The following is a 22641-nucleotide window of genomic DNA, read 5'->3' on the forward strand; positions in this document are numbered from 1 at the left end:
ATGGTGCACTACAGCAGGAAATCCAAGCATTAGAGGTAATGCAACCAAACTGTGATTGTTTATTCTGGAGAAGACTTAAGGGTGTTATTATTCAAATATTCAAGATGCTGTAGAGAATAAATACATCCGACTGTGCAGTACACCGCCACAAACTCTAGAACCAAGGGACATTGGGTCTAGCTTGGAAAATAGAAGATGTACAGACAAGGTGGATTTAACTATCCTCCACAGAGGAAAGTGAATATGCTGAACAAGAAGGCAGAGTATGTTGGGGGGATGGGGGGAGAAATCAAAGGAGAAATTGGACAGATATTAGAGACTGGCAAGGTTGATTTACTTTCCATTGTTCTGTCCATTATGTTGAAATTATCTTGTCTCCAAATTAAACTTGTTTTTCCTCATTGCAGTACCTGAGGAACTGTTCCCAGGTGCAGCCAAGAGGAAAAAGGGACTGAAGCCACTTACATCAGGTCTCTGCCCTCATTGTACCACTCTGGAGGTTCCCAAATAGGCTGTACTGGGGCCAGTTAATCATTCAAATAAGGCAAAAAGGCCATTGTGAACCTGCCTCCATATTTCTGTTGTCGTTGTTTGGTAGTTAGGTGTCCACGTGGAGCAGCGCCTGAAGAAATCAGTTATTGGTGTTGCACCAGGATCCCCATAGACCAGTTGGTCTGCAGGGATCCCAAATGGACAGTCTGAAGATGGATCCAGAAAAAACGGTTAATGCAATCTCTTAAATATTTCCCCCTTTCCGATGACCTTTGAACCTCAGGGTCTTTAGCTGCAGCTGCGCTCCTGTTTTGTGGTAGAGCAACTTATCAAAATTGAACCTAATACATTTTTGGAAGGGGATGCCCCCCTCATTCATCTCTTCCACCCCCAAATTCTGTTTTGAGAATCTCTGATTCTTAAAGTTTGAGTTATTTGTGATGCAAATTTCTTGTGGGATGTAAACAGAGATTTATTCTTTTTGACACAGCATTATAGTGAAGTATGATGCAGATCTATGTTCACAATGCCTTAATTCTGACCATGTCAAATTTTTGTAAGGAAGCACTGAGCACATCTCCGTTTCCTAGAAGAGACAGAAAGAAAATCGGTGTCATCAGCGTGCTACCCTCCTGCAGCTCCTAGTGGCTGGCGTAGAGGACTAGTAGTTAGAGGTGTGAGTGCAGGTTGTCCACTTTCCCATAAAATGTATAAGTCAGGGTTCCCAACTTGTGCCCAGCGAAGCCCCAGTTCCTCTGTTCTACTGCTATGGCAACTACAGTTCTGGGTTTTTAAATACAGGACTGATGTATTGGAAAAATACTGACCTCTTGTTGGTGGAACACAAATCAGAAACCACATCTATAATCCTTAACCATTTATTTTAAAATCCATAGCTATTAAACAAAAGAAAAACCTAACCACTTGATATTTCTGAGCTTGATTGAGCTTACAGGTGGCAAATCTAGAGCATTTGCATGAGAAGACATCTAGTTTGTGGGTGCCAAAGTAATATGAAAATGAACATTATAGTCCGCTCTGTGAGATAGTTGAAGGAGATGTTCTGCAGGATTAACTATAAAATAACTTCTGCAGATGACTTTAAAATTATTTTTGACCATAGAACTAAGAACATAAGAACACAGAAATTGATGCAGGAGTAAGTCATTCGGTCCCTCGAGCCTGCTTCATCACTCAATAAGATCATGGCTGATCTTCTACCTCAACTCCACCTTCCCGCACTTTCCCCATATCCCTTGATTCCCTTAGTATCCAAACATCTAGCAATCTCTGTCTTGAATATATTCAACGATTGAGCATCCACAGCCCTCTGGGGTAGAGAATTCCAAGGATTCACAACCTGTTGAGTGAGGAAATGTCTCCTTATCTCAGTTCTAAATGGCCGACCCCCCTAGTTCTAGACTCCCCAGCGAGGAGAAGCATCCTCCCAGCATCTATCCTGTCAAGCCCCTTAAGAATTTTATATGTTTCAATGAGACACCAATCATTCTTCTAAACTCTAAATGCCAGTTACTAGGGAGTATTAATGGGCCCAAGTTTCCACATGATAGAAAACGGGCGCCCCTCCGAGCTGGGCGCCCGTTTTTCGCGCCTAAAACGGCGCCGAAAAAAAAACGCGCAATTCTGGAGCGCCCTGCATTTCCTTGTCTGTTTGGCGCGGAGCCTACACTCGCGCCGATTTTGTAAGTGGGAGGGCGCGGGTACCATTTAAATTAGTTTTTTTCCTGCCGGCAACGCTGCGCGAGCCATTTTTGTAGTTCTTTGTAGCTGTTTAATTTTTGAACATTTTTTAAAAAAAGCACATTGCCATCAGCACATCAGCACTGAGAAGGCTGCAGGAAGCCTCAGAAAGTTGAGGCAGCCCTTTCCCTCCCCCTCCCCGCCCGCCGTCGGGAACAAACGGCTGCCTCCTCCCCCCTCCCCCGCAGGAACGAACGGCTTTCTCCTCCCCCCCCCGCGGGAACGAACGGCTTTCTCCTCCCCCCCCCGCGGGAACGACCGGCTTTCTCCTCCCCCTCCCACAGGAACGAACGGCTTTCTCTTCCCCCCTGCGGGAACGAATGGCTTTCTCCTCTCTTTCCCCCCCCCCCCTTGCGGGAACGAATGGCTTTCTCCTCCTTCCCCCCCCCCCCCCCCCCCCCCTCCGCGGGAACGAATGGCTTTCTCCTCTTCCTCCCCCCCCCCCCCCCGCGGGAACGAACGCCTGCAGCATTCTCCCTGGCTGAAGCACTTTCACACAGGTAGGAAGATGGTTTATTTAATCTTTTCTTTGCTTATAAATGTTTATTCAGGTTGGATTTATTTGTATAATATTTGTAGAAGTATAAATAAGGATTTATTATAGAATTTAATGACTTCCCTTCCCCCCCCCCCTCCCCCCCTACCTCGTTCTGGACGCCTAATTTGTAAACTGCGCCTGATTTTTTAATGTGTAGACAAGGTTTTTTCAGTTCTACAAAAATCTTCACTTGCTCCATTCTAACTTAGTTTGGAGTACGTTTTCACTGTGGAAACTTTTAAATTAAGCGTCAGTGGCCGGACACGCCCCCTTTTGAAGAAAAAATTCTGTTCCAAAGTGGAACTGTTCTACCTGACTAGAACTGCAGAAAAAAAAATGTGGAGAATTGCGATTTCTAAGATAGTCCGTTCTCCACCAGTTGCTCCTAAAAATCAGGCGCAAATCATGTGGAAACTTGGGCCCAATATGATTTTTGTGAGTAGTCTCTGGAGTATTTCTTTAACTATTTTCTAAAAATAAAATTAATCAGAGGTAGTAGAAAAAATATGTCTTGTTTAGCTTTGCATAAACCATGTATTTATATGTTCGTATTGGATGTAGGGCTGCAATCATCTCGAACTGTGGCTACATGCGGAGGAGATTCAGTTTGCTTCATTGACTGTGAAACTGGGATCGTCCATCACAAGTATAAATCAATTGGAGAGGTGAGTGCAGTTATTTGCATGCTTAATGCCCACTTAACGCCCATTTTACTGCTGAAATGACGTATAACGCCCATATATTGCCCATTTTGGCACAAAATGGAAACTGACGGGTATTTTTAGGAAACTTATCGCCGAGCGTTACTTTTCCCATGTGCTTAACGCCGCGAAAAAATATTACCGCCCGCCCACTTTTTGGGGGCGAAATCATAAGAATGGGTGAAATCAACACCCATAATATCGCCCAGCGTTACTTTCTGCACAGAATTAACGCCGAGATTCAATAATACCGCCTGCCCATTTTTTTTGTCGTAAAGAGGACATTTAGTGAAACTAATGCTCACGAGATCGCCCACTGTCACTTTCACCACCTCGCACACATATCGCCCACAGTATCGCTCGCCCAAAAAAACGGCTATAAAAAGTGGAACTGTTCTGAACTAACGCCAGCGGTGTGGCTGCCATTTTTTAAATCGCAGGTTGTTTCATTCAAAAGACTGCTTCAACTTTGGGAGAGTTTGCATTGACTCTGGAGTCCTTCTCAGGTGAAGTGACCATCTCAGCAGACATATTTTCAGACTCTGGACTATTGGGGGTTTACTCTAGGTGTATTTTAGTGAGGAAATCATTGCTTCTGATCAATCGCTATTATACTTTCAATGCAACGGGGCCAGCCATTTTTCAGCCTGCATCGATTAATACGCAGATGCTGCAGAGTGCAGATGGCTCAATGTGTGATGCACATCATTATGTCTCCAATTTAAGATGTGCAAGAATGAGGAGGAGGCCCAGACCATACACACCCCGCATGTACAAGGAAAAGAGGTCTTACCTCGATGTCTCCGACCACACCCGCCTTCGGAGACTGCGCTTCCACAATGTGGTGATCAATGAAACATGTGAGCTCATCAGGCCACATATACAGCCTGCCATCAGGACATCAGTGTCGGTCGAGGTCAAGGTCACCACGGCTCTGACTTTCTACGCGTCTGGTTCCTTTCGGGCCTCCGCGGTCGAGATTTGCCCTCTGTCTCACCATGCAACCCATCACTGCATTAGACAGGTCACGGAGGCCCTGTATGCGAGAAGGGTGGACTTTATCAGATTCCCCATTGTTATGTATGGAGAAAGAGTCAGACTGAACACTGTGAGCTCAAAGTAGTGTGACCGTAGTCTTTTATTGCAGGTCTCCAGAGTGCCTCTCCAACCTGTGAGGCCTCTTAAATACCTGTGCTCCCAAGGGATTATGGGATCCCTTGGGATTCCAGGGGATGAGCCCCCTGGTGGTTGTACAGAGTATATACGAGTTTACATATATAACAACACTCCCCCTGCCCCTCCCCAAAAAACAGTGTAACTATTTATAATGTGAGTCGATCTGGGGCCCTTGTTGCCCTGGTTGATCATCTCGGTGTGAAAGCTGGTATTGGTGAGTCAATTGTTGGGCCCTCGCTGGGCTGCTGTGCAGCTGGGCTGCCTGGTGTGATGGATCCTGCTGGGCTGCTGTGGATGATGGGTTCTGCTTCGAGGCCAACCGTGGTGCCGCTTGCCACTGGTGTGTATGTTGGGGGGGGTCAAAGAAGGTAGGGTGCAAAGTGGGTTGCTCAGGATAGTCCGTGAATCTGAGTTTGATTTGGTCTAAGTGTTTCCGGTGAATGAGTCCATTTGAAAGTTTGACCCGAAACACCCTGTTCCCTTCTTTGGCCATGACAGTGCCGGGAAGCCACTTGGGACCTTGTCCATAATTCAATACAAATACAGGATCATTGATTTCAATCTCGCATGACACATTTGCGCTATCATGGTATACACTTTGTTGAAGCTATCTGCTCTCTACCTGTTCATGTAGATCAGGGTGAACTAACGAGAGCCTTGTCTTAAGTGCTCTTTTCATGAGCAGTTCAGCAGGTAGGATCCCAGTGAGTGAGTGTGGTCTCGTGCGCTAGCTAAGCAGGACTCGGGGTAGGCGAGTCTGCAGTGAGCCTTCAGTTACCCTCTTCAAGCCTTGCTTGATGGTTTGCACTGCTCTCTCTGCCTGACCATTGGACGCTGGTTTAAATGGGGTAGATGTGACATGTTTGATCCCGTTGCGGGTCATGAATTCTTTGAACTCAACACTGGTAAAACATGGCCCATTGTCGCTCACCAGGACATCGGGTAAGCCGTGAGTGGCAAACATGGCCCCAGGCTTTCAGCAGTGGCAGCGGATGTGCTAGCTGACATTATCTCACATTCAATCCACTTGGAGTACGCATCTACAACCACAAGAACGGGCCTGCATAGTCGACATGCACCCTAGACCACGGTTTGGAGGGCCAAGACCAAAACTTAGCGGCGCCTCCCTGGGTACATTGCTTAACTGCGAGCATGTATTACATCTGTGCATGCAGGACTCTTAAGTCCGCATCGATACCGGGCCACCACACGTGGGATCTGGCTATCGCTTTCATTATTATGATGCCTAGGTGGGTACTATGGAGGTCACTGATGAAGGTGTCTCTGCCCTTCTTGGGAACTACTACTCGATTGCCCCACAGAAGGCAGTCTGCCTATATAGACATTTCATCTTTGTGCCGCTGGAACGGCTTTATCTCTTCCTGCATTTCCACTGGGACACTGGACCAGCTCCTGTGAAGCACACAGTTTTTGACTAGGGTCGATAAGGGGTCCTGGCTCGTCCAGGTTTTATCTGCCGGGCAGTGACGGGTGATTGCTCACTCTCAAATGCTTCCATAACCATGGCTAAATCGGCGGGCTGCGCCATTTCCACTCCCATGGTGGGCAATGGCAGCCGACTGAGAGCATCGCACAGTTTTCTGTACCCGGCCTGTGGCGGATGGCATAGTTGTATGAGCGCCCATCTCTGGATGCGGGCCGATGCATTGGTATTTATCCCTTTACTCTCGGAAAGCAGGGATATAAGTGGCTTATGGTCAGTTTCCAAATCGAATTTCAGCCCAAACAGATATTGATGCATTTTCTTTACCCCATAGACACACGCTAACGCTTCTTTTTCAATCATGCTGTAGGCTCTCTCAGTCTTAGATGCGGAAGTAACCGGTTGCAGTCTCCCAAAATCATTAGCTTGTTGCAATATACACCCGACGCCATATGACGACGCATCACATGCTAGTACCAAACGCTTACCTGGATCATACAACACAAGCAATTTGTTTGAGCATAACAAATTTCTAGCTTTTACAAAGGCATTTTCTTGGCTTTTGCCCATGCCCATTCGTCCCCTTTACGCAGTAAGACGTGCAGTGGTTCTAACAGTGTGCTGAGACCCAGTAAGAAGTTACCAAAGTAGTTCAGGAGTCCTAGAAACGACCGCAGCTCCATCACGTTCTGTGGCCTCTGAGCGTTCTCGATTGCCTCCGTCTTCGAATCTGTAGGCCTGATGCCGTCCGCTGCGATCCTCCTCCCCAAGAACTCCACTTCAGGTGCCAGGAAAACGCACTTCGAGTGTTTTAACCTGAGCCCCACTCGGTTGAGTCGACTAAGAACATCCTCCAGGTTCTGCAGATGCTCAACTGTGTCCCGACCTGTGACTAAGATGTCGTCCTGGAAGACCACGGTGCACGGGACCAACTTCAGTAAGCTTTCCATGTTTCTCTGGAATATCACCGCCGCTGATCGACTTCCAAACGGCACCTGTTATAAATAAAAAGACCTTTGCGTGTTGATACAGGTGAGGCCCTTCGATGATTCCTCCAATTCCTGCGTCATGTAGGCTGAAGTCAAATCCAGCTTCGTGAATGTCTTTCCTCCTGCCAGCGTTGCAAAGAGGTCGTCGGTCTTTGGTAGTGGGTATTGGTCCTGCAGGGAGAAACGATTGATTAGTTACTTTGTAATCGCCACAGCTTCTGACGGTGCCATCTCCCTTGAGGACTGGGACAATAGGACTGGCCTTCTCGTTGAACTCGATCGGTGAAATGATGCCCTCTCTTTGCAGCCGGTCTAGCTCAATCTCTACCCTTTCTCTCCTCATGTACAGTACTGCTCTCGCCTTGTGATGGATGGGTCGCGCCCCCGGAATTAGGTGGATCTGCATTTTTGCTCCTTGGAATTTCCCGATACTTGTTTCGAACAGCGAAGGGAACTTGTTTAAGACCTGGGCACACGAAGTGTCATCAGCGGGCGATAGCGCTCGGACGTCGTCCCAGTTCCAGCGTATCTTTCCCAGCCAGCTCCTGCCGAGCAACGTGGGACCATCGCCCGGTACCACCCAGTGTGCACCGCTCCATCGTAGGAGATCTTTACGGTAGCACTGCCGATTACGGGAATCAGTTCTTTTGTGTAAGTTCTTAGTTTCATACGAACTGGAGTTAAGAGTGGCCTTGAGGCGTTGCTGTACCACAATCTTTCGAAAGTCTTTTTGCCCATGATGGACTAGCTTGTGCCCGTGTCCGGCTCCATTGACACCGGGAGTCCATTTAGTTCAACATTCAGCATTATCGGGGGACACTTTGTGGTGAATGTGTGCACCCCATGTACCTCTGCCTCTTCAGCCTGAGGCTCTGGTTCATCGTGATCCTCCATGGATCTGTCCTCCTCTGCAACATGGTGGTTTGCAGGATTAACAGGGTTTGCAGCTCGCCTGCACATACGTTGGAGTTGTCCCATTGTTCCACAGCCCTTGCAAATGTACCCTTTGAAGCGGCATGAATGGAAACTATGATCACCCCTGCAGCGCTAACAAGGTGTTAATGGCCTTTCATTCATCACCCTTGATGGTGGACTTTTGAGACATCTGCGGACGTGCAGCTGCAGGCATGTGTGACCTGCCCTGTACGTTGCGATTTGAAAACAATATCACTTTGTTCACAGTACTTGTAGCAGCACTTGTGTGCTGAGAGATTTTCTTAGTATAGTCACTGATGGCAATGAACACCTGGGCTATCGCTCTGGCCTGACTCAAGGTTGGGGTCTCTACAATCAGAAGTTTGCGAAATACAGTTTCGTGGCCAGTGCCGAGTACAAAGAAGTATCTGAGCATGTCCTTCAAATTCGCAATGTCCTGCAAGGCGTCTTAGCTCGGTGACATAACTCGCCACTTCCTGGCCTTCAGACTGCTTGTAGGTGTAGAACCAGTACCTCGCCATCAGAACGCTTTCCTTCGGGTTCTAATGCTCCCGGGCCAGTGTACACAAATCGTCGTACGATTTTTCCGTGGGTTTTGCTGGAGTGAGCAGATTTTTCATGAGGCCATACGTTGGTGCCCCACAGACGGTGAGGAGAACCGCCCTTCGTTTGGCAGCGTTCTCTTCTCCATCCAGCTCGTTGTCTACGAAGTATTGGTCGAGTAGCTCCACAAAAGTTTCCTAATCATCTCCCTCCGAGAATTTCTCCAGGATTCCCACTGTTCTCTGCATCTTTGGGTTCATTATCTGTATCTCGTCGCCAGTTATGTATGGAGTCAGACTGAACACTGTGAGCTCAAAGTAAAGTGTGACCGTAGTCTTTTATTGCAGATCTCCAGAGTGCCTCTCCAACCTGTGAGGGCTCCTTAAATACCTGTGCTCTAGGGGTTGAGCCCTCTGGTGGGCTGTACAGAGTATATACAAGTTTACATATATAACACCCATGACCACGGAGGCTCAGACTGAAAGGGCTGGAGCATTCTACCGCATTGCTAAGTTCCCTAGGGTGCAGGGAGCTATACAGTGCACTCACATCGCTATGCGGCCACCTTCTCAGGACCCGGAGCATTTTCATAACACAAAAGGATTTCACTCCCTGAAGGTCCCAACTAGTTGTCGACCACAACCAGATCATACTGGCAGTGAATGCCAAATGTCCAGGCACCTTCGTTGAGCCTCACATCCTGTGTGAGAGTGCTGTCTCTGACATATTTAAGAGTCAGCCACAAGGACAATGCTGGATGCTTGGTTATAACCGATATGGCCTAGCCACTTGGCTGATGACCTCCCTGCGTGACATCCACACCGAGGCCGAGAAGCGATACAACCGGAGCCACAGAGACACACGCAATGTGGTCTAGAAAACAATAACTGCTTAAGCAGCGCTTCAGATGTCTTGACCACTCGGGAGGGGAGCTACAATACAACCCTGAGCAAGTAGGTAAATTTGTGGTCATGTGCTTGATGCTGCACAACCTGGCTATCAGGAGGGGCCAAGAATTACCAAAAGGCACTGATACTCCACCTCAGGAGAGAGAGGAAGAGGACAATGGGGGCTGGATGCTGACCTAGGGCCAGACAATCAGGCTGGCTATACAACCGTGCCCACGACCCCCTTCAGACCGCAGGAAAGGGCCCGTGGTGGCTACATAGCTGCAAGACTCTTACGTGAGGAGCTGATATCGGAACGATTTCCCTGAAAGAACGTTGATGTGAGTGACAACGCTGACACACTGCTGTGTGTGTGCAGCTCAGACATCAATGGTGCCCATCACCTTGATGCCAGTTAAAGTTTACGTTGATTGAAGTTAACATAGAAACATAGAAACATAGAAAATAGGTGCAGGAGCAGGCCATTCAGCCCTTCCAGCCTGCACCGCCATTCAATGAGTTCATGGCTGAACATGAAACTTCAGTACCCCCTTCCTGCTTTCTCGCCATACCCCTTGATCCCCCGAGTAGTAAGGACTTCATCTAACTCCCTTTTGAATATATTTAGTGAATTGGCCTCAACTACTTTCTGTGGTAGAGAATTCCACAGGTTCACCAGTCTCTGGGTGAAGAAGTTTCTCCTCATCTCGGTCCTAAATGGCTTACCCCTTATCCTTAGACTGTGACCCCTGGTTCGGACTTCCCCAACATTGGGAACATTCTTCCTGCATCCAACCTGTCCAAACCTGTCAGAATTTTAAACGTTTCTATGAGGACCCCTCTCACTCTTCTGAACTCCAGTGAATACAAGCCCAGTTGATCCAGTCTTTCTTGATAGGTCAGTCCCACCATCCCGGGAATCAGTCTCGTGAATCTTCACTGCACTCCCTCAATAGCAAGAATGTCCTTCCTCAAGTTAGGAGACCAAAACTGTACACAATACTCTAGGTGTGGCCTCACCAAGGCCCTGTACAACTGTAGCAACACCTCACTGCCCCTGTACTCAAATCCCCTCGCTATGAAGGCCAACATGCCATTTGCTTTCTTAACTGCCTGCTGTACCTGCATGCCAACCTTCAGTGACTGATGTACCATGACACCCAGGTCTCGTTGCACCTCCCCTTTTCCTAATCTGTCACCATTCAGATAATAGTCTGTCTCTCTGTTTTTACCACCAAAGTGGATAACCTCACATTTATCCACATTGTACTTCATCTGCCACGCATTTGCCCACTCACCTAACCTATCCAAGTCACTTTTCAACATCATAGCATCCTCCTCGCAGTTCACACTGCCACCCAACTTAGTGTCATCCGCAAATTTGGAGATACTACATTTAATCCCCTCGTCTAAATCATTAATGTACAATGTAAACAGCTGGGGCCCCAGCACAGAACCCTGCGGTACCCCACTAGTCACTGCCTGCCATTCTGAAAAGTACCCATTTACTCCTACTCTTTGCTTCCTGTCTGACAACCAGTTCTCAATCCACGTCAGCACACTACCCCCAATCCCATGTGCTCTAACTTTGCACATTAATCTCCTGTGTGGGACCTTGTCGAAAGCCTTCTGAAAGTCCAAATATACCACATCAACTGGTTCTCCTTTGTCCACTTTACTGGAAACATCCTCAAAAAATTCCAGAAGATTTGTCAAGCATGATTTCCCTTTCACAAATCCATGCTGACTTGGACCTATCATGTCACCATTTTCCAAATGCGCTGCTATGACATCCTTAATAATTGATTCCATCATTTTACCCACTACTGAGGTCAGGCTGACCGGTCTATAATTCCCTGCTTTCTCTCTCCCTCCTTTTTTAAAAAGTGAGGTTACATTGGCTACCCTCCACTCGATAGGAACTGATCTAGAGTCAATGGAATGTTGGAAAATGACTGTCAATGCATCCGCTATTTCCAAGGCCACCTCCTTAAGTACTCTGGGATGCAGTCCACCAGGCCCTGGGGATTTATCGGCCTTCAATCCCATCAATTTCCCAAACACAACTTCCCGACTAATAAAGATTTCCCTCAGTTCCTCTTCCTTACTAGACCCTCTGACCCCTTTTATATCCGGAAGGTTGTTTGTGTCCTCCTTAGTGAATACTGAACCAAAGTACTTGTTCAATTGGTCTGCCATTTCTTTGTTCCCCGTTATGACTTCCCCTGATTCTGACTGCAGGGGACCTACGTTTATCTTTACTAACCTTTTTCTCTTTACATACCTATAGAAACTTTTGCATTCCGCCTTAATGTTAACTTAATGTTAACTCAATCCGCTTTAAGTTGTATTCAACCCCTTCATGTTAAGGAATCATCAGTGTGTAACGGTCCAGCTATCTGAGACATTGCGCAACAAGTTGATGTTCAATAAAAAACATTTTATACCAACATTGGTCTGAAATCATAAGTATCACAGGCAATAACACCCAACCCCTGCCCACACCCCACTTTTTCCACCATTGACATCAATCAAATGTTCAACATGTCCAGCAACACAGAATACAAAGGCAAAGCAGGAGCATGGTCCTCAGCCTCCATACATTACAACAAATTGCATACACCCAGATGGAGATATAACACAGCCATCACCTGCGGACATGCACCTCACTTTCCTTCCCCCCTCCGCTTCTTCTCCCCACCTCTACCCCTTCCCCTCCTCGCTCCAAGGAGCTCCTCAGGCGGTGCTTCATTGGGGGGGGGGGGGGGATGAAGGCAGAGGCGGTGGTTGCACGGGTCCAGGAGCAGGGGCTGCCGAGGGGGCAGCATTCACTGATGCAGAAGCAGGATCTTGGTCCATGCTCTCATTTGTCGTTTGCAGTGGTGGTGCGGAACCTAGGGGTGGAGTGCCGTGCTCTGGGACCACTGGGAGGCCAGTGCCAGCAGTGTTCCTGGCTATTGCATCCAGGGCCTCTGCCATCCGCAGAATGTACTCAGTCATGGTGGCCAGCTGTCAGGATATGCCCCCCAATGTTTCGATGAGCTGGTCACCAATGTCTACAGTCCTCCTGGGCAACTGTACCATCTCTCCGCTCTCATGTGGCGGTCGGGGAACAGACCTGCCGCGTCCACAAGGCCTCCGCGGGGTCGGCGCCGACCTGGGGACAAATGGGGTTCCCTGTGGCGAGGTGCTTGGTGCCGGAGTGGAGGCGGGAATGACCGGAGGACCACTACTAGATGGCCTTGGGGTGGAATGGCTTCTGGAGCGCGGCGCGCAGATTCCTCGAAGTCTGTGCTCTCATCCGTGGAGAACAGACCCAGCGGATTGATGGGCGGGAATCGGAGCTCCTCAGCACCAGATGTAGGAGAGTCAGGACCCGCGCCCCCACCTTCTGGCCTCTGTGGTCTTGCCTGGGGCTGTGCTGCTGGCTGAGTTGCAAAACACAAATGAGGTTATTAGAGGAGAAGGGGGTGCTAGGGTCACAAGGTGAGTCCAGCGCCACACACAGCATATGTACGACAAAAACACCACCGCTCTCAAAATCATCACAGACATCACATTTCATGACCATCAACACATTTCCATTGCAATGATTTTCATTAGGCCAGCATTATTTCTATGACAATTTTAGAAATCTATCATATATGATTGTTCGGATATGAGTGGGTGTGGCATCTATTGACTTTACATTACGCAATGGTTTAGGCTTTACTCATATGGCATCACTTCAGGATCTGCAAATGCGTCCGTGGCTGTCCGGGTGTGCTTCCCCACGAGTGCGAGCACCCGCTCCTCCATCTCAGTGATGTCCCTGGGGTCTGGTGGCCCCCCCAACCCGTTCACCTCTGCACGGACCTCATCGTCGATAGCTTCTTCTGCAAAAAGTGACAGGATGACATGGCATGAGATCATTGTGTGATATCATTGCTATGTACTGTCACAGAGACTGATTCAACACATAACCGACAGATGTAATCATGATTATTATGAAAATTATGTTCTTTACCTAAAGACGTGCACTGTGACCGCAGACTTTGAGTAAAACATTCCCGGTAAAAGTGTAAGACCTCACATCTGCTGATAGTCACTCATAACTGTTACAACTCAAGTTATATAAATACATAAGTAAATCAATGTAAGACTTACCACAAGGTCGTTCCATCGTTTGCGGCATTGGTTGCCCTCACGAACCTCATTGGTCGCCGACGAGACCACCTCTGCTGTCTAGGTCCATATCTTCTGGTAGGCCTTTGGGGTGGGCTTCCCACGCCCTCCCTGTGTCAAATCACCCCTGCATAACTCGACCTCCTTCAGGAGGGAGGCCTCGTCCAAGAACCTCCTGGCTCTTTTGCGCCCTCCAATGGGCTCCTCTCCCACCTCACTGCTCTCTCCAGTGTCAGTCTCCACAGTGTGCTGTGATGCCTCCTCCTCTCCCTCCATTATAAGCCAAATTCGGGTAAATATGTGGCTGGAAACAGCTAATTTTTCTTTCCCTACTTGCTGTGAAGCTCTAAAATCTCCCTCCTTCCTCCCAAAGCAGCCACACCACACCCAGACACGCCTTCAGTCCCTCTAAGCTCTCTCTCTCTGTGTGTCTCCTCTTCTGTGCATGTTATGATGACCCTTGGCCTCCTGAATCATGGGAATCGACTGTTGCCATGCCGTTGCTAAGGACGGCGACACTTTACGGCAGAAGGTCAGCGAGATTTAACACTACCGCCCATTTCATATTACTCACGGGAACGGCCATTTTCAAAATGGAGACTGGGTGCTTTGAGAATGGGCAAGAAGCCGGTGATCTGAAAACCCTTTTTTTTACTGCTCATGCCAGAAATAATGCCCATTTTTGGGTGATATGCACAAAAGTGGAAAATCTAGCCCATAGTCTGTAGAATGTAGCACCCCTGGAGTTGTAGGATATTGCCCATGTCGTTTTTGCAAAGCTTCTTCTCGGTCCCTATGTTTGTGTGTCTCCATTTCTATTTTTCTCTCTTTAATATTTACAACAAATGTTTAATCTATCAGGAACTGGAGTAAACAGAAATTGGTGCTTCCTGAAATTTTGATCTGATGATACCACAGTAGTCCCCAATCGTGCACGCCAACAGGGAATATGGCTTAAACCAGTCTTTAAGTGTATTAAATGACTGGGTCGTGTACTTGACCCTGGTATTTCTTATGCAAAATATGAGATGCTCCTATTTTACCATAAATATTTGTAAGTGTGCAAATTAGAATTTTAAACTGTATAATTATGTGCACAAATTAAAATTGAACTATAATAGTTTAGTTTTTAAGATGGGTGAGATCTGAAATGGCACTGTCCATTAGTGAGTTAGCTAGTTCGTGCCAGAAAGTCTTCCCTTTCTTTAGAATTGACTTAGGAGCCATACATAAGATGTGAGCTAGTGATGGTCATACTGTACAGATATTCTGACATCCTTTTAATTGATCTATATTCTACCTAAGGTATTGGTGCATTAAGAATACAATTTCCATCTTGATCGTTTTGTATGATTTTCCTCAGGAATTCTTTTCCCTGGCCTGGACTACATTAACTGTGATTGATAAAGATCAGAAAAAAAAACTCAACATTTTAGCTGTGGGTGGCCGGATGGGTGACGTAAAACTGATTCATGCAAAGGTGAATTACTGCTATGGGAAGATAAAGGCTCACAAAAAATCAATATCTACTCTCTGCTTTTGTCCAAAACGGGAGACGTTTCTCTTCAGTAAGTATTAAACTTTGTATGGGGAGAGATGTTAAGATAATTTTATTGGGGTGAGGAAGGAGGAGAATAAGTTTAAAGTTTTATCTTGATTGAGGGTGAGGAAAATGCATTAATTGGTATTATTATAACCCTGAGCTGATGTAAAGAACAAGCTCTGCTAAAATAAGCCATAAGACTTGAAATGGTTGATGTATTTAAGAACTCTGAACGTTTATCGTACAGAAGGAGGCCATTCAAGCCAGCATTTCTGAACTAGCTCTTAAAGAAATTTCTTTTAACTTCTTTCTTCATTCCCGTAGTAATAATTCAAATTAACCCCTTAACCAGAGGAAATGATATTTCCCTATTCAAGCTGTCAAAACCCTTCATAATTTTAAAAAGCTCTTAAATCTCCTCGTAGTGCCTCGATTCCAGTGGAAATAGTCGCAGTATCTCAGCTCTCCTCGGAACTCATCTTTCCATTGAGTATTTCCTCTTTCCTCTCATTCCTTGGTTTTCTTGCCAAAATGTATTACTTTACATTTGCATTGAATGGCATCAGCCCATTCTGCCAATTGATGTGTCTTTTACAGTCCTCCGTTCCATTTTCCAAACCTATTTTTGTGACATTAATAAATGTTGTACTATATCTCATATTTGAAAATTTCCCACTGCTGATCGGTCAACCTGTTAACTCTTCTGCCTATACTGCCTCATCTCCTTGAACTTTCCCTTTTCCAGTCCAGCATCTTTATCTTTGACTCTTCATTACCCTTTTCTTATTTTTACATTGAGCCTAACTACATTATAGTTACTATTTCCTAATTATTCTCCTACGCTTACTTCAATAATTTGCACCATTTCATTTCCTAGAACGAAATCAAGTAGTGTTGCTTTCCTTATCAAACCAGAAAGATATGGATTTAGAGAGCAGTCCTGGATGCATTCTAAAAAGCATTCCCCACTCCCTTTTCCCCTTCCTATTGTTCATAAAAATGTTCGAACCAGAAATATTAACCTCCCACTCCTGTGCAAAACTAAGCCAGGTCATTTATACCTACTATATTGTACTCTTCCATAGCTACTAATGCATCTAACTCTCCTATTTTATTTTATATGCATTGTGCATTCAGATGCATATTCACTCAACCCTAACTCAATTCAACAAAAAATGTTTATCCTAATTTTGAGGTTTTTTTATATCCCTTGTCCCTTCTACAAGTGTTTTTTTTTTCTCTCACTACCTCAAAGCCCCTTTCCTTCCCTTTCTCCTCTGATATTCTCTTACTATTTCAGCCAAGTTTTATACTTCTATTCCAACAACTTTATTCATTCTGCTGTTTCTCTCTAGTCTCTCTAATTTCGTGATTATCTTGGAAGATTTACTGGTACTCAAAAATGGCAACCAAAATTTAAAACAAAACCAGGCGGCGGGCAGACCTTGCATTGAAAGCACTATCTCCTACATGGTCTCTGCCTTTAATGTTGTCTTCCTTTTAACTTAATTCAAAAAAATTGTGTTTCAGCCCCACGGTAGCCTTTTTTATTGATATATATATATTCTAATATGGCAACTCTCTTGGAATTTAATCAGAGATATTAATGAATCCTTGGTAATAAATAAAATTAAGTGGATTAATTACTTTATATATTCCTCGTAAATTGGACCTGACATACATAAAACTTTCTAAAATGGACTTGAATTAGTAACCTGAGATACCTCAATCCCATAGAAACATAGAAATCTACAGCGCAGAAGGAGGCCATTTCGGCCCATCGTGTCCGCGCCGGCCGACAAAGCAACATGGCCCTCGGTCAGCAGCCCTGAAGGTTACATATAAACCTATGAACAATGGTGGAAAGGTAAAGGGCATCCTGCCCAACCAGTCTGCCTCACACAACTGCGACACCCCCTGCACCACAACCCCACATTCTACAATCTACCCCAACCGAAGCCATGTGATCACCTAGGAGAGGCAAAAAAACAGATTAAAAAACCCAGGCCAATTGGGGATAAAAATCTAGGAAAATTCCTTTCCGACCCATCCAGGCGATCGAAACTAGTCCAGGAGATCATCCTGGTCGTATTCGATTCTCTGCAGTGCTTACCATCGTATCTGCGCCAGCCAACAAGAGGTTATCCAGTCTAATCCCACTTACCAGCTCTAGGTCCGTAACCCTGCAGTTTATGGCATTTCAAGTGCCCATCCAAGTACCTTTTAAATGTGGTGAGGTTTTCTGCATCCACCACCCTTCCAGGCAGTGAGTTCCAGACCCCCACAGCCCTCTGCGTGAAGAAGTCTCCCCTCAAATCCCCTCTAAACCTTCCACCAACCATTTTAAAACTATGCCCCCTCGTAATTGACCCTTCCACCAAGGGAAATAGGCCCTTCCACCCATTATATCCAAACCCCTCAAAATTTTATACACCTCAATGAAGTCTCCTCTCAGCCTTCTCTGTTCCAATGAGAACAAACCCAGCCTATCCAATCTGTCCTCACAGCTAAGATTCTCCATTCCAAGCAGCATCCTGGTAAAGCTCCTCTGCACCCTCTCTAGCAATCACGTCCTTCCTATAATACGGCGACCAGAACTGCACGCAGTACTCCAGCTGTGGCCTAACCAGAGTATTATACAATTTAAGCATAATCTCTCGTATTCTATGCCTCGACCAATAAAGGCAAGCATTCTGTATGCCTTTTTAACCACTTTATTCACCTGGCCTCCTACTTTCAGAAATCTGTAGACAAGCACTCCAAGGTCCCTTTGTTCATCTACACTTTTAAGTGGCCTACTGTTTAATGCGTATACCCTTTCCTTATTAGCCCTCCCCAAGTGCATTACCTCACACTTCTCCGAATTAAATTCCATTTGGCACTGTTCTGCCCACCTGACCAGTAGATTGATATCCTCCTGCAGTCCATGACTTTCCTCTTCATTATCAACCACACAGCCAATTTTAGTGTCATCTGCAAACTTCTTAATCATATTCCCTATATTCAAATCTAGATTATTGATGTATACCACAAAAAACAAGGGACCCAGTACTGAGCCCTGCGGAGCCCCACTGGAAACATCCTTCCAGTCACAAAAACATCCATCAACCATTACCCTTTGCTTCCTATCTCTAAGCCAATTTTGGATCCAACTTGCCACTTTGCCCTGAATCCCATGGGCTTTAACATTCATGACCAGTCTACCATGTGGGACCTTATCAAAAGCTTTGCTAAAGTCCATATACACTACATCATACGCACTACCCTCATCGACCCTTCTGGTTACCTCCTCAAAAAATTCAATCAGGTTAGTCAAACACGATCTTCCCTTAACAACTCCGTGCTGACTGTCCCGAATTAATTCTTGCCTTTCTAAATGTAGATTTATCCTGTCTTTCAGGATTTTTTCCAATAATTTTCCCACCACTGAGGTTAGGCTGACAGGCCTGAAATTACTCAACCTATCCCTTTCTCCCTTCTTAAACAAGGGTACCACATTAGCAGTCCTCCGGCACCATGTCCAAATCCAAAGAGGACTGGAAAATGATGGTCAAGGCCTCTGCTATTTCCTCTTTTACTTCGCTCAACAGCCTGGGATGCATTTCATCTGGGCCTGGGGACTTGTCTACTTTCAAAGCTGCTAAACTTCTTAATACCTCCTCTCTCACTATGTTTATTTCATCCAGAATTTCACAATCGTCCTCGATAGCAGTATCTGCGCTGCCCCTTTCCTTTGTGAAAACAGACGCAAAGTATTCATTAAGAACCATACCAACATCTTCCGCCTCCACACAAAGATTACCCTCATGGTCTCTAATAGGCCCTACCCTTTCTTTAGTTATCCTCTTGCTCTTAATATATTTATAGAATATCTTTGCATTTTCCTTAATTTTACTTGCCAAGAATTTTTCATGCTCTCTCTTTGCATTCCTAATATCCTTTTTAATTTTACCTCTGCACTTTCTATATTCCTCCAAAGATTCTACAGTATTTAGCCGTCGGCTAAATGACATAAGCTTCCCTATTTTCTTTATCATCCCCTGTAAGTCCCTAGACATCCAGGGGACTCTAGAATGGTTATTCCCACCCTTTTTCTTCGGCCTGAGCCGTCCGGATCTCCTCCTTGAATGCCTCCCACTGTTCTGATACCGATTTATCTACAAGTAGTTGTTTCCAGTCCACTGTAGTCGAATCACTCCTCAACTTAGCAAAGTTAGCTTTTCCCCAATTTGGGACTTTTATTCCTGGTCCTTATCCATAACTAACATAGGATCAGCTTACATCCTGCTCAGAATATTATTTTGTACCTCCGCAGTATTTGTACAATAAACTTCGTATAAAGTAATAAAAACTCCTATGAATGCTATGCTGGGAAAAGGGGGATATGTTTCAAAGTACCCATGTTTTCAGCTGTCTATTTATTTTGTCCACCAAAGTCATATTTCAGTTTTAGCTGTTCTAGTAAAATCATTGACCATGGGTTTTTAATTGCAAAATCTACTTTGAATGCTTGATTACCTGTTGTGAACACTAGAAGATGTAGTTCTTCTCCCAACAAAGTTTTGTGGACTGATAGTTTTTACTGACGGCAAGATTCCCTATCTAGCTAGCCTGCTGCCTCAATGGGAATTTACCCCATCACCTCCCTTATTATCACTTTAGCATAGTGGCTATCACTGTAGATGAGAAGAGAGAATGAATTAACATTAATGTATGCTTTGAGAACATTACCTGTTGGACAGTGGGTGTGAGGAAAGACCTAGATAATTGTCATGGCCCTTGTTTGGCATCAGGGTTTAGAATTTCCACCTACTGACTGACTCTAGTCTCTCCTTCTTAAAGGGTCATTGCTTCTGTGAGTTTCTTCCATTTACGGATGACTTTCTTTGTGTGGAGTTGAATATAAAAAACATATAAAGATTCAACTGAAGCTACTTATTTTAATATTGGAATCATAACAGAGCAGATCAGCCAGCAATACAATATACTGTAGTTGTTCACAAAATAACAGTAACAGAGGGGCCGAAACTAACTGTTGAAATAGATATGTCTTGGGATGCCTCATTCTCACTTGCATCATTTCAGATTATAATGTTTTAATTTATTTTCTTTAACCAGCTGGATCCTATGATAACACCATCGTCTTATGGGATATTGGTGTTCCAGATTGTGATTATAACTTCAGGGTGAGGTAAATTATGTGCAGACTTACTAAGTAAATAGAAACAGTCTTTTTAAACTTAACTCCATCTATTCATCCATTGCAATTTCAAAGGGGCACTCAATCTTTTGATTTGAGGATGGAACAGAATCATATTTTTCATCAAATAAGGGACACAACGATGTGTTTAGAAGCTTTTATCATCAACCAGCAGTAAGATTAAGCTTAGATGACCTTTCCATGGATTTTTGTTTTAGTATTTTGATGATCATTTTGCAATTATAGGAAAATCTACAACTATTATGCTGCAGGGAGGGTTCAAGCTGTAAGCCACCCACACTTGACAAAACTGGGAGGAAGTGAGTGGGGCGGGCTATCAGCCAAAGCAATCCAAGGCAGAAATTAGCCAGCAGGGTGACCACTGTGTGCCACCTGTAGGAGCGGCTGTCAGAGTTTTGAGCAGGGACCGGTCTCATCTTTCTCAAAGGACTCACTCCATAGCCAGCAACAGATCAGGTGGGAATTTGGAGGAAGCTGTGTTCCAGTGATGGCCCAAATCCAGCCGTGGCACATCCGACTGACCTAACGGGGACCAGCAGCGAGGGAGGGAAAAATGACAATAACCAATATATATATTATATAAAAATTTTAATAAATAGTAAATATACAACATATAATGTGTTGATATAAAATACAATAACTGGTAGCAGTGTTTTTTGGGCTCCAGCAGACATGGGAGGCCAGGCCAACAATAGACTTGAGAAAAATATTACCTGGAAGGGGGAAATCTAAATAAAGGTTAACAGCTAAATGCATTTAATATTTTTGAAACACATAACTAAAAGAAACTAACATAGCACCCCTTTGGAACCGAGGGAAATGTATTGCTCCATAGTGTCACTCTGGCCAAAGCTTACAACTTCATGCAGTATTTTGCCACATTTACTCTCATTGTAAAATACAGACATTGCATAACAGATAGAGCCATGACAGCTTTAACATTCAAAATACCTGTCACGGTGCCACCTATATATTAAAGGTAAATGTGGACAATTTTGTAATAAGATTTACCATAGAAAGAGCTTGTGATGGGACTGTTCAAGGCATTTTGAAATGGAATGCCATGCCCCAGTACCAAATTTAATCGATCTGAAGCACTTTGGGACCTCATGACAGACTTGATTAGGTGCTATAAATGTTTTCTTTCATTATGAATGTATTTAGATTTCTTGCATCTATGTTATTGATCTGATTACATATGTTAAACATAATTTCTAATATACGGGTGATATAATTATAGAAGGAATGAACTGTATATATATTATACAACATTGGTATTGAATAGTGAAGCATACTTAAACACTAATTGGTGGGCTACCGAGCCAAGTTCTAGAAGAGAGATTATATTTTTCTTGGGGAGAATAGAGACTTGTAACTACTCTTAACTAAATCAAACACTCTTTCAATAGTCAGTTGCTGGTTTTGAACGTTTGCTCAACCCCTTTGAAGATGAGTCTTGTCCCAACCTGCCCCAATCAATACCTTGTGGCTGCTTGTGAAGGAGGCTGTTTTGCCTGGGACATCACACTAACAAAACATGAGGGCAAAAGGTGAGCATTAGTATTTAATACATTTTTGGCCAGTTTGTGCCTCCCTCCTGAAATTTTTCACCCTTGTTGGGTGCCAGCCACCCTCCCTGTACTTCATTCAAATGCCACCCATGAATTCTACAGTCTCCTCCCGTCAATGTCCTAGCATGCACCCTTTGCTTTTCCAGTAATCTGTCTACTGTGTCTTCCCCTCTCCTGCTCCACTCTCAGTGGCAGATCATTCAGCCACCATACCCTTGCACTCTGCAAATCTCTTATGAAACCTCTCTCTCTGTCTTGCCACTTCTCTCCTGAAAAGCTGCCTCCTGAAAAGCTGCCTGTTTATTTTGTACGTTTGTTCACCTCCTGTAACTACTCTCCCACATCCTACTTGGTGTCTTGTGATTGCCAATAAAGCACCTTGAGACATTTGTTATGTAAAAGGCCAAATATAGTTTCAATCCTTGATTTATCATAAAATGTGCATTCCTTTAAACATAAGATAGTGATCATTTGGGAATTCTCGTGTTGCTATTAAAGGAAATGTCATACTTCTGTTTAATATAAAGAGAACAGCTTTAATATTGGGTTCCCAGCACCGATTCAATTACATTTCAACTGTACAGTAAAATTGAGATTTAATGGAAATGTTTTCACTTGAAATGGCCATTAACTGCTTTATGACATTATCATATATTCATATTCATAATATCATTA

General features: G+C 44.8%; 1 protein-coding gene across 6 annotated transcripts in view; it reads left to right on the top strand.

Moving 5' to 3' along the window:
* Window positions 1–22641, top strand: part of lrwd1 (leucine-rich repeats and WD repeat domain containing 1) — an 80113-nt gene that overhangs the window by 40725 nt on the left and 16747 nt on the right. For all 6 annotated transcript variants that reach the window (XM_070857332.1, XM_070857329.1, XM_070857328.1 and 3 more), the window contains 4 exons: window positions 3353–3456; window positions 14995–15199; window positions 20293–20365; window positions 21805–21945. In XM_070857332.1, coding sequence (XP_070713433.1) covers window positions 3353–3456; window positions 14995–15199; window positions 20293–20365; window positions 21805–21945 — 523 coding nt within the window. The remainder of the gene's footprint in view (window positions 1–3352; window positions 3457–14994; window positions 15200–20292; window positions 20366–21804; window positions 21946–22641) is intronic.

The sequence above is a fragment of the Pristiophorus japonicus genome, chromosome 16 (genome assembly GCF_044704955.1).
Source record: "Pristiophorus japonicus isolate sPriJap1 chromosome 16, sPriJap1.hap1, whole genome shotgun sequence".
Taxonomy (NCBI): Eukaryota; Metazoa; Chordata; class Chondrichthyes; family Pristiophoridae; genus Pristiophorus; species Pristiophorus japonicus.